The 13,302-nt window shown below is 47.6% G+C and overlaps 1 protein-coding gene across 1 annotated transcript in view; it reads left to right on the forward strand.

Moving 5' to 3' along the window:
* LOC124621877 (AP-3 complex subunit beta-2) overlaps positions 1–13,302 on the forward strand; it is a 224,259-nt gene that overhangs the window by 121,681 nt on the left and 89,276 nt on the right. Inside the window, exons 12-13 of the mRNA XM_047147343.1 lie at positions 8–266; positions 12,596–12,808. Of these exons, the coding sequence (XP_047003299.1) occupies positions 8–266; positions 12,596–12,808 (472 nt within the window). The remainder of the gene's footprint in view (positions 1–7; positions 267–12,595; positions 12,809–13,302) is intronic.

Below are 13,302 nucleotides of genomic sequence, written 5' to 3' on the forward strand. Positions count from 1 at the left end.
ATTTTAGGAGAACATAGTAAAACTTCAGATCCTGAATCTGGCTGTCAAGCTGTACCTCACTAATCCAAAACAGACTCGGCTGTTATTACAATATGTTCTGAGCTTAGCGAGGTACGACCAAAACTATGACATCAGGGATCGTGCAAGATTCTTGCGTCAGCTGGTTTTCCCTGGCAACGGAACGGAGCAGACTCGCTTATCAAAGCATGCTAAGAAAATATTTCTTGCAACTAAACCTGCTCCTGTTCTTGAATCTCGATTCAAAGGTGAGTGTTGTCAGAAGAGTCATAAGAACTGTGTATTGAATTTCCAAAATACAGATAGGAAATTTATGTCATTGAATACGATTCAGATTAGTAAACATTTATTTTATTCCTGAAGAATCAAGTCACACAAGATCACTAGCAATTATTATTATTATTATTATTATCATTATTATTATTATTATTATTATTATTATTATTATTATTATTTCTTTCTTGTCTCAGACGTTATGTCTGGTTAAAAATGGAAGGTGACGCGGACCTTGATCAAGCGTGACTTCCTTTTAACTGTACGGTATATGTTACATTGCATTTAGGAACTTTCGGGTAATTGAACAAGTGTCAATAATTACAGATTTCTGTAGTTGTATATATAAGTTTGGATGTAGCTGTATTGCATTGATGTTCTGGTGGATATTGTGTGGTATGATTCCTGTAGTTGATAGTATAATTGGTATAATGTCAACTTTATCCTGATGCCACATGTCCTTGACTTCCTCAGCCAGTTGGATGTATTTTTCAATTTTTTCTCCTGTTTTCTTTTGTATATTTGTTGTATTGGGTATGGATATTTCGATTAGTTTTGTTAACTTCTTCTTTTTATTGGTGAGTATGATGTCAGGTTTGTTATGTGGTGTTGTTTTATCTGTTATAATCGTTCTGTTCCAGTATAATTTGTATTCATCATTCTCCAGTACATTTTGTGGTGCATACTTGTATGTGGGAACGTGTTGTTTTATAAGTTTATGTTGTAAGGCAGCTTTTGATGTATTATTTTTGCTACATTGTCATGTTTTCTGGGGTATTCTGTATTTGCTAGTATTGTACATCCGCTTGTGATGTGATCTACTGTTTCTATTTGTTGTTTGCAAATTCTGCATTTATCTGTTGTGGTATTGGGATCTTTAATAACATGCTTGCTGTAATATCTGGTGTTTATTGTTTGATCCTGTATTGCAATCATGAATCCTTCCGTCTCACTGTATGTATTGCCTTTTCTTAGCCATGTGTTGGAGGCGCCTTGATCGATGTGTGGCTGTGTTAGATGATACGGGTGCTTGCCAAGATGTGCTGGCCATGCACCAAGGCATGTTTAGCCACAGGGTGATCCTCATTACCAACAAACACTGTCTGCCTGTGTCCATTCATACGAATGGACAGTTTGTTGCTGGTCATTCCCACATAGAATGCGTCACAGTGTTGGCAGGTCAGTTGGTGATTTACGGCCAGCACATCTTGGCACAGTGTTACACCGTCCGGGTTATCTGGATACTTCCCACTAACACCAACCTGTCCAAACTCCGGAGATGGGAACTTGCTCTTCAATATATCCTCTCTTTCCGTTATCCACCAGGCCTCAATCTCCGCTAATTTCAAGTTGCCGCCACTCATACCTCACATGTCATTCAACAACATCTTTGCCTCTGCACTTCCGCCTCGACTGACATCTCTGCCCAAACTCTTTGCCTCTGTATATGTCTGCTTGTGTCTTTGTATGTGTGGATGGATATGTGTGTGTGTGCGAGTGTATACCCGTCTTTTTTTCCCCCTAAGGTAAGTCTTTCCGCTCCCGGGATTGGAATGACTCCTTACCCTCTCCCTTAAAACCCAAATCCTTTCGTCTTTCCCTCTCCTTCCCTCTTTCCTGACGAAGCAACCATTGGTTGCGAAAGCTAGTATTTTGTGTGTATGTTTGTGTTTGTTTGTGTGTCTATCGACGTGCCAGCGCTTTCGTTTGGTAAGTCACATCATCTTTGTTTTTAGATATGTTAAATAATTTAGTTAGATGTGAATGTGTTGAGGTGAATTTCTTTAGCCAGAAATTTGCTATTTTATCTTTTCCAGGGGCTTTCCAATTGTGAGTAGAATTAATTGCTTGGGTGACTTCATGTTGCAAAATTATCACTTCAGGCATTTGTGGTATCATCTTGTATGTATCTGTTTCTGCTTGTATCCACTGTGCATGCATGTTATGTTGTACCGGGTTTGACCATATGTTGCTCCAGAAGTGTTCCATGTCTGTTATGTTTGGTGGATTGTCTATTTTAATGTGTGTGTTATCTATTGGATACTGCATGACTTGTCAGGTGTTCGAGGAATGCTGTTATGAGTGTTTCCGACATGTGGCGAAGCCAAGGTGAAAACACATCCAGACATTGTGGGGTTGGGCAACCACCCCTCATTACAGATGTCGGAGATCGTAGGCTGGGGAGACTGGTAAAAACAGGCGGTGAACTGTGGCAGACCTAACATCAGTCTTTTAAGCTGAGCAGATTACAAATGCGTCCAAAAACACAGTGCAAAAACACTCCTAATGGTGGGCCTCCGCAGCCAGTGACTGATGCATGTGCAAATACTAACACCACAACATTGGCAACTACAACTGAAATGGGCACGTGACCATCAGCACTGGATGTAGGCACAGTGGCAGAGCGTTACATGGTCTGATGAATCCTGATACGTTCTTCATCATGCTGATGGGAGCACGCGAATCTGTTGTCTTCCAGGGGAACTGCTCCATGACACCTGTACTGTGGGACAGAGACAAGCTGGCGGCATTCACACACACACACACACACACACACACACACACACACACACACACAAAAGCACTGTCTCCAGCTGTTGTGGCCAGAAACCCATTTTACAATATGTGCCTGTTGAGCATAAGGTGTTCTTGTAGTGGGTAACATGGAAGTCACTGTAGTTCTTCTTTCAGCTGCTCTTTTAAATATATGGCTCTCAGGTCTTCTGCCAAATTGTGTTGTAAATCACACATTATTTCCTTGATATAGCTACTTGACATTGTCAGGCACTGGTTACTGCTGTGAAGTAGCAGCTGCCAGTGTGCACCCTGTGATTGTCTTCTTATTGTGGCTTTGTTAGAAAGTTGTGTGTCTGTGATCAGATTGCTTCCAGATTGTTGATTTGTAGTTTGTCCAGTCCCGCTGTTGGGAGTTGAGCTGCGGCCTTCCGTGCACGTGCCAGGTCACCAGTGCTGCTGAAAAGCATGGTGGACAGCCAAAACTAAATTGGTAGCTAAGTGTATCTTCCAATATGCTGCAGTGTGTCATAGGAAATTCCCTATATGCTACCATTAAATTCTCTTTAAAGCTCTCTAGGCTGCTGCTCTCTCAAATTATCATGAACAAAATCAAGGATTCGAGGTGCACTGATTTAATCCAAGTATTCCTTGACCTTTCGAACTGAATACCACTTTCAAATTTATTAACATCGATTTCGGAACAAGTGCTTACAGGATTGGCATAGGCAGACCTGTCCTGCAGCCCATTTTTTCCTCAAAAACAATTATGAGAATGATGCCTAAAAGGTGTTGTGGATGTGTAGATAGGTAAGTCTTCCTTCCAGCTTTACCCTATTGCCACACGGTACACATGTATTTCACCGCGCATCATTAGCCAGGGTGGTGTTATTCTCCTGTGGACTAGGATGTGACCGTCATCCATAGTATGTTTTCCCCATTGCGCTTTAACCAAAGAATGATAGACATGAGTGAAACATTCCAATTTGGATCCCCCCCCTGCAAATAAACCATCACAATTTTCAACCAAAATATGCTTCTCTCTAAATGTACCCACATCTTGTGCAGTTGTGTAAAGAAGTCATGGCTTTACAAACGGTGAAGGTACAATTCTGAAGGATTTTTCTAGACAGCTATTGCGTGCTCTTTTCCTGTCCCAAATTGTAATTCAGGCATGTCCTGACGTTGCTCAGGTCCACAATTTGAAAGGACCACAGGAAGTTTGTGTACCGTATTGTGTTTGTGCTGAAAGTAATTTACCGTCTGTATGCATGAGAGCAGCCTACAGTTTCTTACCCTTACATTGGTTCTTGATTAGAGTAATGCTGTAACTACCAAATTTGTGTGTGGGCCACTTCATAGTTCACACATGAAGTTTGTGCTTGATTTGGCCACTAGAGGCCACCTGATCTGTTTGTATGACAATAGTTGGGTGTGCAGCCTGCTAGCTGCACCCTCCGTTAGAACAAATGACCATACAGGCCAGAGTGCGAGGTTCCGCCAGCCACTTCTGTGTTATCTGTTGTATGTACTTTGTCTCTCATGTTGAGTACAGTATTCGACTCCCCTTATTCCGTTTCAGTCATTGGTCCTTTGAGTTAATTTCCATGGAGGCAACTTAAATCTCTTCTCGTGTAATAGCAGGCAATGATAGTTACTTATTCCAGCTTAACAACTATGTTGGCACAACATGCAGGACTGCCAGCAACATACCCGCCACCGTTCCCTGCATAGAATGATGTAGCATAAGACTGGGGTGTTTACAAAAAATGGCTGCGAAGACATTTCCAGACCTAAACATATGCAAGACTCTTTTTGTTGTGGATCTCACCTCGTGTGCATCAGTTTTTGTCAGCTTGCCCCTTCAAGATTTTCTTTTGATCAGGTGTCAAGAGTTACTTTCTACCTGTCGCTGTAAACATACTCATGTTATTGCTGCTCATGTTGTGTTTTACCACTGCCAAAAGCAGCCAAAACACCGTTCAGGGCATGGGTACTAGAACTGCATGGACTTAGTCATTGTTGTAATTTTGTGACAAATGTTCATAAGGAATCCTATGCAGATCACATGGTTCAAGATACAATCATGCGTCTTGTTCCTGATAGGAAAGTTTGAGAGTGAGTTCTACAGTGTGAAAATTGTATGCTTATGGAAGTATTAAACATAGCTTAGTCATTTGAAGTTTCACAGACTGCAAGTAGTCAGAGAGAAGCCTGGTCCGAAATTTCAGGACTCAGTTCCTCTCATCCTGCCCGGCCATCAATCAGTTCCCAAGGGAGTGGAGAAGCTGTTGCGGCAGATCAACAGATGTTTCAGCATCATGTAGGCAATCCTCATTCATGATAACAACATTCTGTGACACAACAGCAACAGCCATTGTGCCCATACTGTTTTATTGAACACGAGTGGATCGTGTGCCCCAATAGCTGGGCAACTTGTAATAGGTGCCATAAAAAGGGACACATTGTTTCTGTGTGTAACTCTCGTCTGAACCTGAGAGGGAATAAAATGAACATGGATGTGAACAGTGTGTCAAGAGTGATAGTGTCTCCAAGCAAGTTATACATTGAAGTGTGTGTGTTTAACAAACATTGGGAATGCAGGTGGACACGTGTGCAGCAGCAATATTAGTGAATTCTCAACTTTTATGAATGTGGGTTCTCTCCCTCTGGCTTCAGTGTCACAGAGGGTGGTGAGTTATAACAAACAACAGATTACCATTCTTGAACAGTTCTGCACTTCTAACTTACGAGGCTGGGTTTTGTTCATTGAAATTACTAGTTGTGGACAATGCTTACACTGAATATCTGTTTGGTTTTGATGCTTTTAAACTATTTTGGTTCTCCATTGTTGACAAAGTGCATTTGGTTTCTGATCAAGTTCCATATCAACAGTTACATGCTCTGTCCCAAATTTTCCTCTGTATTTTCTCCAGGACTGGGTTGTGCAACAGAATTTCGGGCTCATATTATGATGAAACAGTCTGCTCACTTCCATTTTTTCTGGGCCTGCCCAGCACCAGTAAGTTTGCAGGGTCAAGTAAAAGCAGAATTAGATTGTCTTCAATCTCTTGATGTTATTTGACGTATTTCTTCCCATGAATGGTCAGTGCCACTGCTGACAGTAAAAAAATCTACACGTAAATAATGCCTTTGTGGTGGTTTTAAAAAAATCAGTTAATGCACTGTCAATAATTTATACCTTTCCCTTACCACACCCTGATGAGTTGTTAGCAGAATTATTAGGGTCAGTAGTTTTCAAAGACTGACTTAGCAGATGCATGTTTATAGCTTCCACTAGTTATCAATACATTATTTGGGCTTTATCAGTACCAGTGTTTGCCTTTCAGTGTGGCAAGTGCACCAGCTATTTTTCAGTGCCTTTTAAAGCAACTTATTGCCTCTGTTTCCAGACTGCATCAACTGTTTAGATGACATCATAGTGTCTGGTGCCTCTACAGAGGAACATTTGCAGAACCTTCATGCTCTATTTTCTGTTTTACTGTCTGCAGGGTTAAAGTGCAATCGGGGCAAGATACAGTTTTTTTAACAATTTCTTATTTATTTGGGTTTTGAAGTGTCACATGCTGGGATTAAACTATTGCACTGGTATATTGATGTCATTTGCTGGATTGCCACATCCCACACCTTTCGAGGAATTACAAGAGTATTTAGGCAAAATTGCATACTACCACAAATTCGTACTGGATGCTGCTACTGTGCCACAACCACTCACCCCCTGCGGGTTCGGGGGTTAGAATAGGCCCGCGGTATTCCTGCCTGTCGTAAGAGGCGACTAAAAGGAGTCTCAAACGTTTCGGCCTTCTGTGATGGTCCCCTCTTGGGTTTGACCTCCTTTTATTTCCAAATTTCCGTTGTTAGTGCGTGCCATTTGGGGAAGGACACCTTACGTGGTGTTTTTCTATTGGTCCATCATGCTCCACCATCTTGCATGTTACCTATTGTCGTGTGGGGGGGGGACTACGCCCAACATCTTCTGGGTTGTCTCCTTCTCGCCTTGTGCGCACTCTTCTTCTTAGCGCCTACGACAACTGTGGACCCTTTCAACACCTAAAATCCAGCACGGTAGCCAGTCCGTTGTGGTGGGGTCGTCATGTACCCTCTTGGTGGTAGCCCCCTGACCACGCAGGGATCGCACTACAGATGCCAGAGCTGTTTCCTCCCCATGCATGCCAAGGAGTATGTGCCCATCTTGTCTGGGGCACGGGGACTCCAGGCAACGGGATATCGGCCAGGTACCCGTTGCTTTGGCTGGGTGGCGCCCTTGGGGAGAGCCCTCGTTCGGAGTAGGTGGCATCTGGGCGGATGTGGCGCAATGAAGCGCAATAAATCACACCAAGCTGGTGGTCGCACGGCCACCAGCGTCTCTAAGCGTGGTAGAGTCGACTTTGATGCTGCGCAATATGACCCTCAGTCGTTCCCCTCGTTGGCTGCGCCATGGGAGGGACGCCGATCTAGTGCCAAGCGGGAGCCTTACGTACCGCAATACCTTGTCTGCAGCAGGACTGATGGTGACTCCTTTCTTATGACAAAGCCTCTGTTTTTTGTGGAACACCTGGAGGATAAGTTCGGGGAAGTGGCGGGGTTGTCTAAAATGAGGAATGGGTCCATCCTCCTCAAGACGTCCTCCCCAGCCCAGTCACGAGCGTTGCTCTTGTGCGATAAGCTGGGTGACGTCCCTGTTACCGTCACTCCCCACAGTAGCTTAAATATGGTCCAGGGGATTATTTATCATCGTGACCTCTTGTTACAATCCGATGACGAGCTGAGAGCCGACTTGGAACGACGTGGCGTCCATTTTGTCCGTCGTGTGCATAGAGGGCCCAAGGGTAACAGGGTGGCCACCGGTGCCTTTATCTTGGCCTTCGAGGGTGATGTCTTGCCCGAGAAGGTCAAGGTAATGGTTTACCGTTGCGACGTGAAGCCATACGTCCCTCCCCCGATGCGGTGCTTCCAGTGCTGGAAGTTTGGGCATATGTCCTCCCGTTGCCCATCCAGCGCTACATGTCGAGATTGCGGACGCCCCTCTCATCCCGATTCTCCATGTGCGCCTCCGCCTGTATGTGTCAACTGTGGGGAGCACCACTCTCCATCCTCGCCGGATTGCCCCGTTCTTTATAAGGAGCGGAAGATCATGGAATTTAAGACCCTGGACCGGCTTACTTCTCGAGAGGCAAAACTGAAATATGAAAGGTTGTATCCTGCTTCCCTTCGACCATCTTATGCTGCAGCCACGTTATCGTCGCCCACGCGAGCGACGGTTGTCGCCTCATCTGTGCCGCCTTCAGTGGGCCCTCGGGGCCGTGTATCTCTGTCTGCCCCCCTCGTGCCTGGGGGCAAGCCTTCCTCTGTTGCCCCCTTAGCAGTTGGGGGCAAACCCTCTTCTGTCGCTCCCCCCAAGCTTACTTTGGGAGTGACATCTGCTCCACAGCCGGGAGGCTCGATTCCTCCCCCTCCTTCTCCGGCGGCGTTGCCTCCGCCGGTTCCTCTCTCGCGGAAGGGGTCCCTCGGGGCTCTCCCTTCCTCCGTTTCTTCTCCTTCCCAGCCGGATGTCAGCCAGTGGCTGAAGGTTCCGCCACCTGCTGGTCGTAGGGCTTCTGCGTTGTCGTCAGCCTCCGATGCTCCTTTAGAGAAGCTCTCCCAGCCCTCTCACCCTAAGGGCAGACGCGAGAAGAAGGAACGGAATGTGTCCAAGAAGAAGGACGTTCCGGCGGTTTCAGCACCGCCTGCTGTACATAGTCCTGGCTCCGGGGATGAGGTGGAGATCCTCGCCTCTGCCGCGGATCTCGCCCTCACGGAACCCTTGGGGGCCTCTCCTATGGACTCAGCTGACTCTCCCCCAGTGGCGGCAGTTGGCTCTGAAGCGCTGTCTGCCTCTTAGTCGCATTCACGCCCTCCCAGTCTCTTCCTGCTTCCATTCTCCAATTGAACTGCGGCGGTTATTTCCGCCACCTGCCTGAGCTCCGGATGCTTCTGAGTGATTCCCCTGTTCTCTGCATTGCTCTGCAGGAAACTTGGTTTCCTGCACTACGGACCCCCGCCCTTCGCGGTTATCGGGGATACTATACGAACCGTGCTGCCTGTCATCGAGCGTCAGGTGGGGTTTCCCTCTTTGTTCACCACTCTGTCTGTAGTTCGCCAGTACCCCTTCAGACGCCATTAGAGGCAGTTGCTGCCAGGGTTGAGCTCTCGCCGGCTATTACTGTTTGCTCTGTTTACATCCCTTCGGATGGGGAGCTCCCCCGACATGTCTTGGCTGCGCTGCTGGCTCAACTCCCGCCACCATTGCTGCTTCTGGGCGATTTCAATGCCCACAACCCTCTATGGGGTGGGACTGTCTCTGATGACCGCGGTCGGGCCGTGGAGCATTTGTTGGCTCAGCTCGACCTTAGCCTCTTGAACACCGGTGCTCCCACGCATTTCAGTGTTGCCCATGGCTCGTTCTCGGCCATCGATCTCTCTCTTTGCAGCCCCGGACTTGTCCCATCCCTCCTCTGGAGGGTGCACCCTGACCTGTGCGGTAGTGACCATTTTCCCATCTATTTGTCACTACCCCAGAGTCGTTCTTCTGGGCGCCTGCCCCGCTGGGCTCTCCACAGGGCAGACTGGCCGGCTTTTACTTCTGCTGCTGCCATTGAGTCTCCCCCACAGGGTGACATTGACGAGGTGGTCCGTGTTTTAACCACATCCATCATTTCAGCGGCCGAGGCTGCCATCCCCCGATCTTCTGGCCTCCCTCGGAGGAAGGCTGTACCCTGGTGGTCGCCGGAGATTGCTGAGGCTATTCGCGACCGTCGGCGGGCTCTCCACCGTCATAGGCGGCACCCGTCTCTCGAGAGAGCCTTTAAGAGGCTCCGTGCCTTGGCCTGTCGTCTTATTGCACGACGTAAGCAGGAGTGCTGGGAGAGGTATGTCTCATCCTTGGGCTCCCATGTCTCCCCCTCACTCGTGTGGTCCCGGATCCGGCGGATTTATGGATACCAGACCCCTATGGGTGTCCCTGGGCTCTCCTTGGACGGCGCTGTCTGCACGGACGCTGCCGCCATTGCTGAACGGCTTGCCGCGCACTTTGCTCAGAGCTCTGCGACTGCCTCCTATCCCCCCGCCTTTCGCTCTCTGAAGGAGCGAGCCGAGCGGACGCCGTTCTCCTTCCACACGCGTCGTTCTGAAACATACAATGCTCCTTTCAGCGAGAGGGAATTCCTCGCTGCCCTCGCCGATTGCCCTGATACAGCACCAGGCCCAGACTGCATCCACGCGCAGATGCTGAAGCATCTCTCCTGGGACTGCCAGAGACACATTCTCGCGATATTTAATCGCATTTGGAGCGAAGGCGTGTTCCCGTCGCAATGGCGAGAGGGTGTCATTGTCCCCATCTTGAAGCCCGGTGCGGACCCACTGGCGGTGGACAGCTATCGTCCCATTACCCTCACCAACGTTTTGTGCAAATTGCTCGAACGTATGGTGGGGCGGAGTTTGTGTTGGGTCCTTGAGTCGCGCGGTCTCCTCGCTCCATCCCAGGGTGGCTTCCGTCGGGGCCGGTCTGCAGTGGACAATTTGGTGCTGCTGGAATCTGCTGTCCGTACAGCTTTTGCCCGACGTCAGCATCTCGTTGCTGTATTTTTCGATCTGCGGAAGGCGTATGACACCACATGGAGGCATCACATCCTCGCCACGTTGTATGGGTGGGGTCTTCGTGGTCGGCTCCCGGCTTTTCTTCAAACCTTTCTATTGCACCGCTCTTTCCGGGTGCAAGTCGGTGCCGCCTCTAGTTCTTCTTATACACAGGACAATGGGGTCCCGCAGGGCTCGGTGTTGAGTGTGTCCTTATTTCTAGTGGCCATTAATGGTCTGGCTGCAGCCGTGGGGTCGTCGGTGTCTCCTTCTTTGTATGCCGACGACTTCTGCATCTCATTTAGCTCCACGACTACGGGAGTCGCCGAACGCAGGCTGCAGGTAGCCGTTCGGAAGGCAGCATCATGGACTCTGACTCACGGTTTTCAGTTCTCTGCAGCCAAGACTCGAGTTATGCACTTCTGCAGGCGTCGGACGGTCCACTCTCATCCTGAACTTTACCTCGACAGCCACCTGCTTGAAGTGGTGGACACTTGCCGCTTCTTGGGACTCGTGTTTGATGCCCGGCTCACATGGGTTCCTCATATTACTCAGCTGAAGCAAAAATGCTGGCGGCACCTCAACGCCCTCCGCTGCCTTAGCCACACGTCTTGGGGTGCGGATCGCTGCACGCTGCTGCGATTGTACAGAGGCCTTGTGCAGTCCCGGCTTGATTATGGGAGCCTGGCCTATGGGTCTGCATCACCCTCAGTGTTGAAGTTGTTAGACCCCATACACCACTGTGGGGTCCGGCTTGCAACTGGCGCTTTTCGTACGAGCCCCGTGGATAGTCTACTGGTGGAGGCCGGGGTTCCCCCCCCTGCGGATTCGCCGCCATCGACTGCTCGCCGACTATGCTGTCCACGTGCATTGCTCGCCAGGCCATCCCAATCGTCGCCTGCTTTTCCCTGCCATGGTCCTCCATCTGCCCGAACGGCGACCTAGGTCTGGGCTTTCCGTCGCTGTCTGCGTTCAGTCCCTGCTGTCGGAATTGGGTTCATTCCCTCTTCCGCTTCCCTTCCGGGTCCGTGCACCTACGCCTCCCTGGTGTTTGTCCCGGCCGTCCGTCCGTCTGGACTTGGCACAGGGACCCAAGGACTCGGTTCCGCCTGTGGCCCTCCGTCACCGTTTTCTTGCTCTCCTCGCCTCATTTTCGGACTGTGAGACTGTCTACACTGATGGTTCCCTGGTTGATGGTCGCACTGCCTACTCTTTTGCTCATGCTGCCCATGTTGAGCAGCGCTCCTTGCCGGCTGGCTGCAGTATTTTTACTGCAGAGCTGGTGGCCATATTGCGTGAGTGGTTGCAACTTGCCCACAGTGTGCCACCCTTCAGGCGGCCTCCATGCTCCTTTTGTCACCGTGGCCATCTCCACAGTGGTCTTGGGAACAAATTCCTGTAGGTTTTGTGGAATCTTTTTTTGAATTTCTACTAGCTTATTGTTATTGATACGTATTCTAAGTTTCCATATGTGGCACATTGTCAGTCTACTTCTGTGCCGACAGTAATTTCAGCTCTGTCAAAAATGTTTACAATGGAAGGTCTACTATATACATTAGTTATAGAAAATGACCTACAGTTCATATTAGAAGAATTTGAAGATTTTTGTAAAAATGTGGTGTCTCCTCCTGATACTTGTTCTTTGCAGAAGGATTCGGTCAACTCAGAATCAATACCATTTCAGAAACATTTCATCCCTTGGTGTGAAAAACCCTGTCTTAAAATGAAATATTACTTCCTTTACCTATGACAGCACTAAAGAGAGTATGTATATAGACAACATTTTACTCTTATATACCTACTTTAATGGCACATTTAACGTGACAAATATCGTAAACTGTGCTCAATAGGCATCACATCTAGCAAATGGCCATAATAATGTTACTCCGTTTTCCTAAGTGGATGAAACAAGTAAAAGTTTTTTGACTTCTGCATACCAGAATATAATTGGAAACAAATATTTCTGGTATCTCTTCTGTTTCATAATTTTATATTTCTGATTTACTGTTTTTTTTATACCTTTTAACAGCATCCAGAATTTTATTGTGCTGCCTCTTTGCATTTTACTTGATGTTCATCTCTCTTGATGTCATTTATTTCAGTAATTCATTGTGCTATATTTCATATCACCATAACTGTTTTCTATACCTTGCAGAGCGCGAGTGTCTTCAGCTAGGATCATTATCACACTATATCAATGCTCGGGCTCACGGGTACCATGATCTACCAGCTCATCCTGATGTAGCACCTCCATCAGAAGTGCGTGACGTTGAGCAGCCACCAGTAACAAATACAGTACGTGCAAAGAAGGTGCATCCTGTTAAGAAGAAATCATTTTACTCGGACACAGAGCCCAGCTCTCAAGATGGTAAGCTGTTGAACATATAAACAAGATACATGTAATGTCAGTTTGATTTTCATTTTCTTCCATATGTTTATGCTTCATCAAGTGATGAACCGCCCATATAAATTAAGGTGCAGTACGCTGGCTTGGGAGATGGGACTAAGCCAGGCATGCACACTGGATCAACATTCATTAGTATGGTACACACCAGTCAGCTAGAATGCATATTTTTTGTCAGTGTGTCACACTTGTGCAAGTAAATGCCAGGCTCGTCTGTTAAAATATTGTGCATGTCAGGATAGTAGCAAGTGGGCATCCAGCGTGTTTTTCCTACACATAAAATGATAAATGCCAGGATGTGGGGAAAAATGGGTTTTATTCCCAAGAACTGCCACTAAGGAACACTAAGATAATGAAAACTGGCCTTGGAGTGAGTCGCACGTGGTATGAAAAGAGCATTTCGCCCTCAATAGGCAGGACTGGTGGACACATCAAGGGAGCTGGCAGGCAAGAGAGCG

This window comes from Schistocerca americana, chromosome 7, assembly GCF_021461395.2.
Source record: "Schistocerca americana isolate TAMUIC-IGC-003095 chromosome 7, iqSchAmer2.1, whole genome shotgun sequence".
NCBI lineage: Eukaryota > Metazoa > Arthropoda > Insecta > Orthoptera > Acrididae > Schistocerca > Schistocerca americana.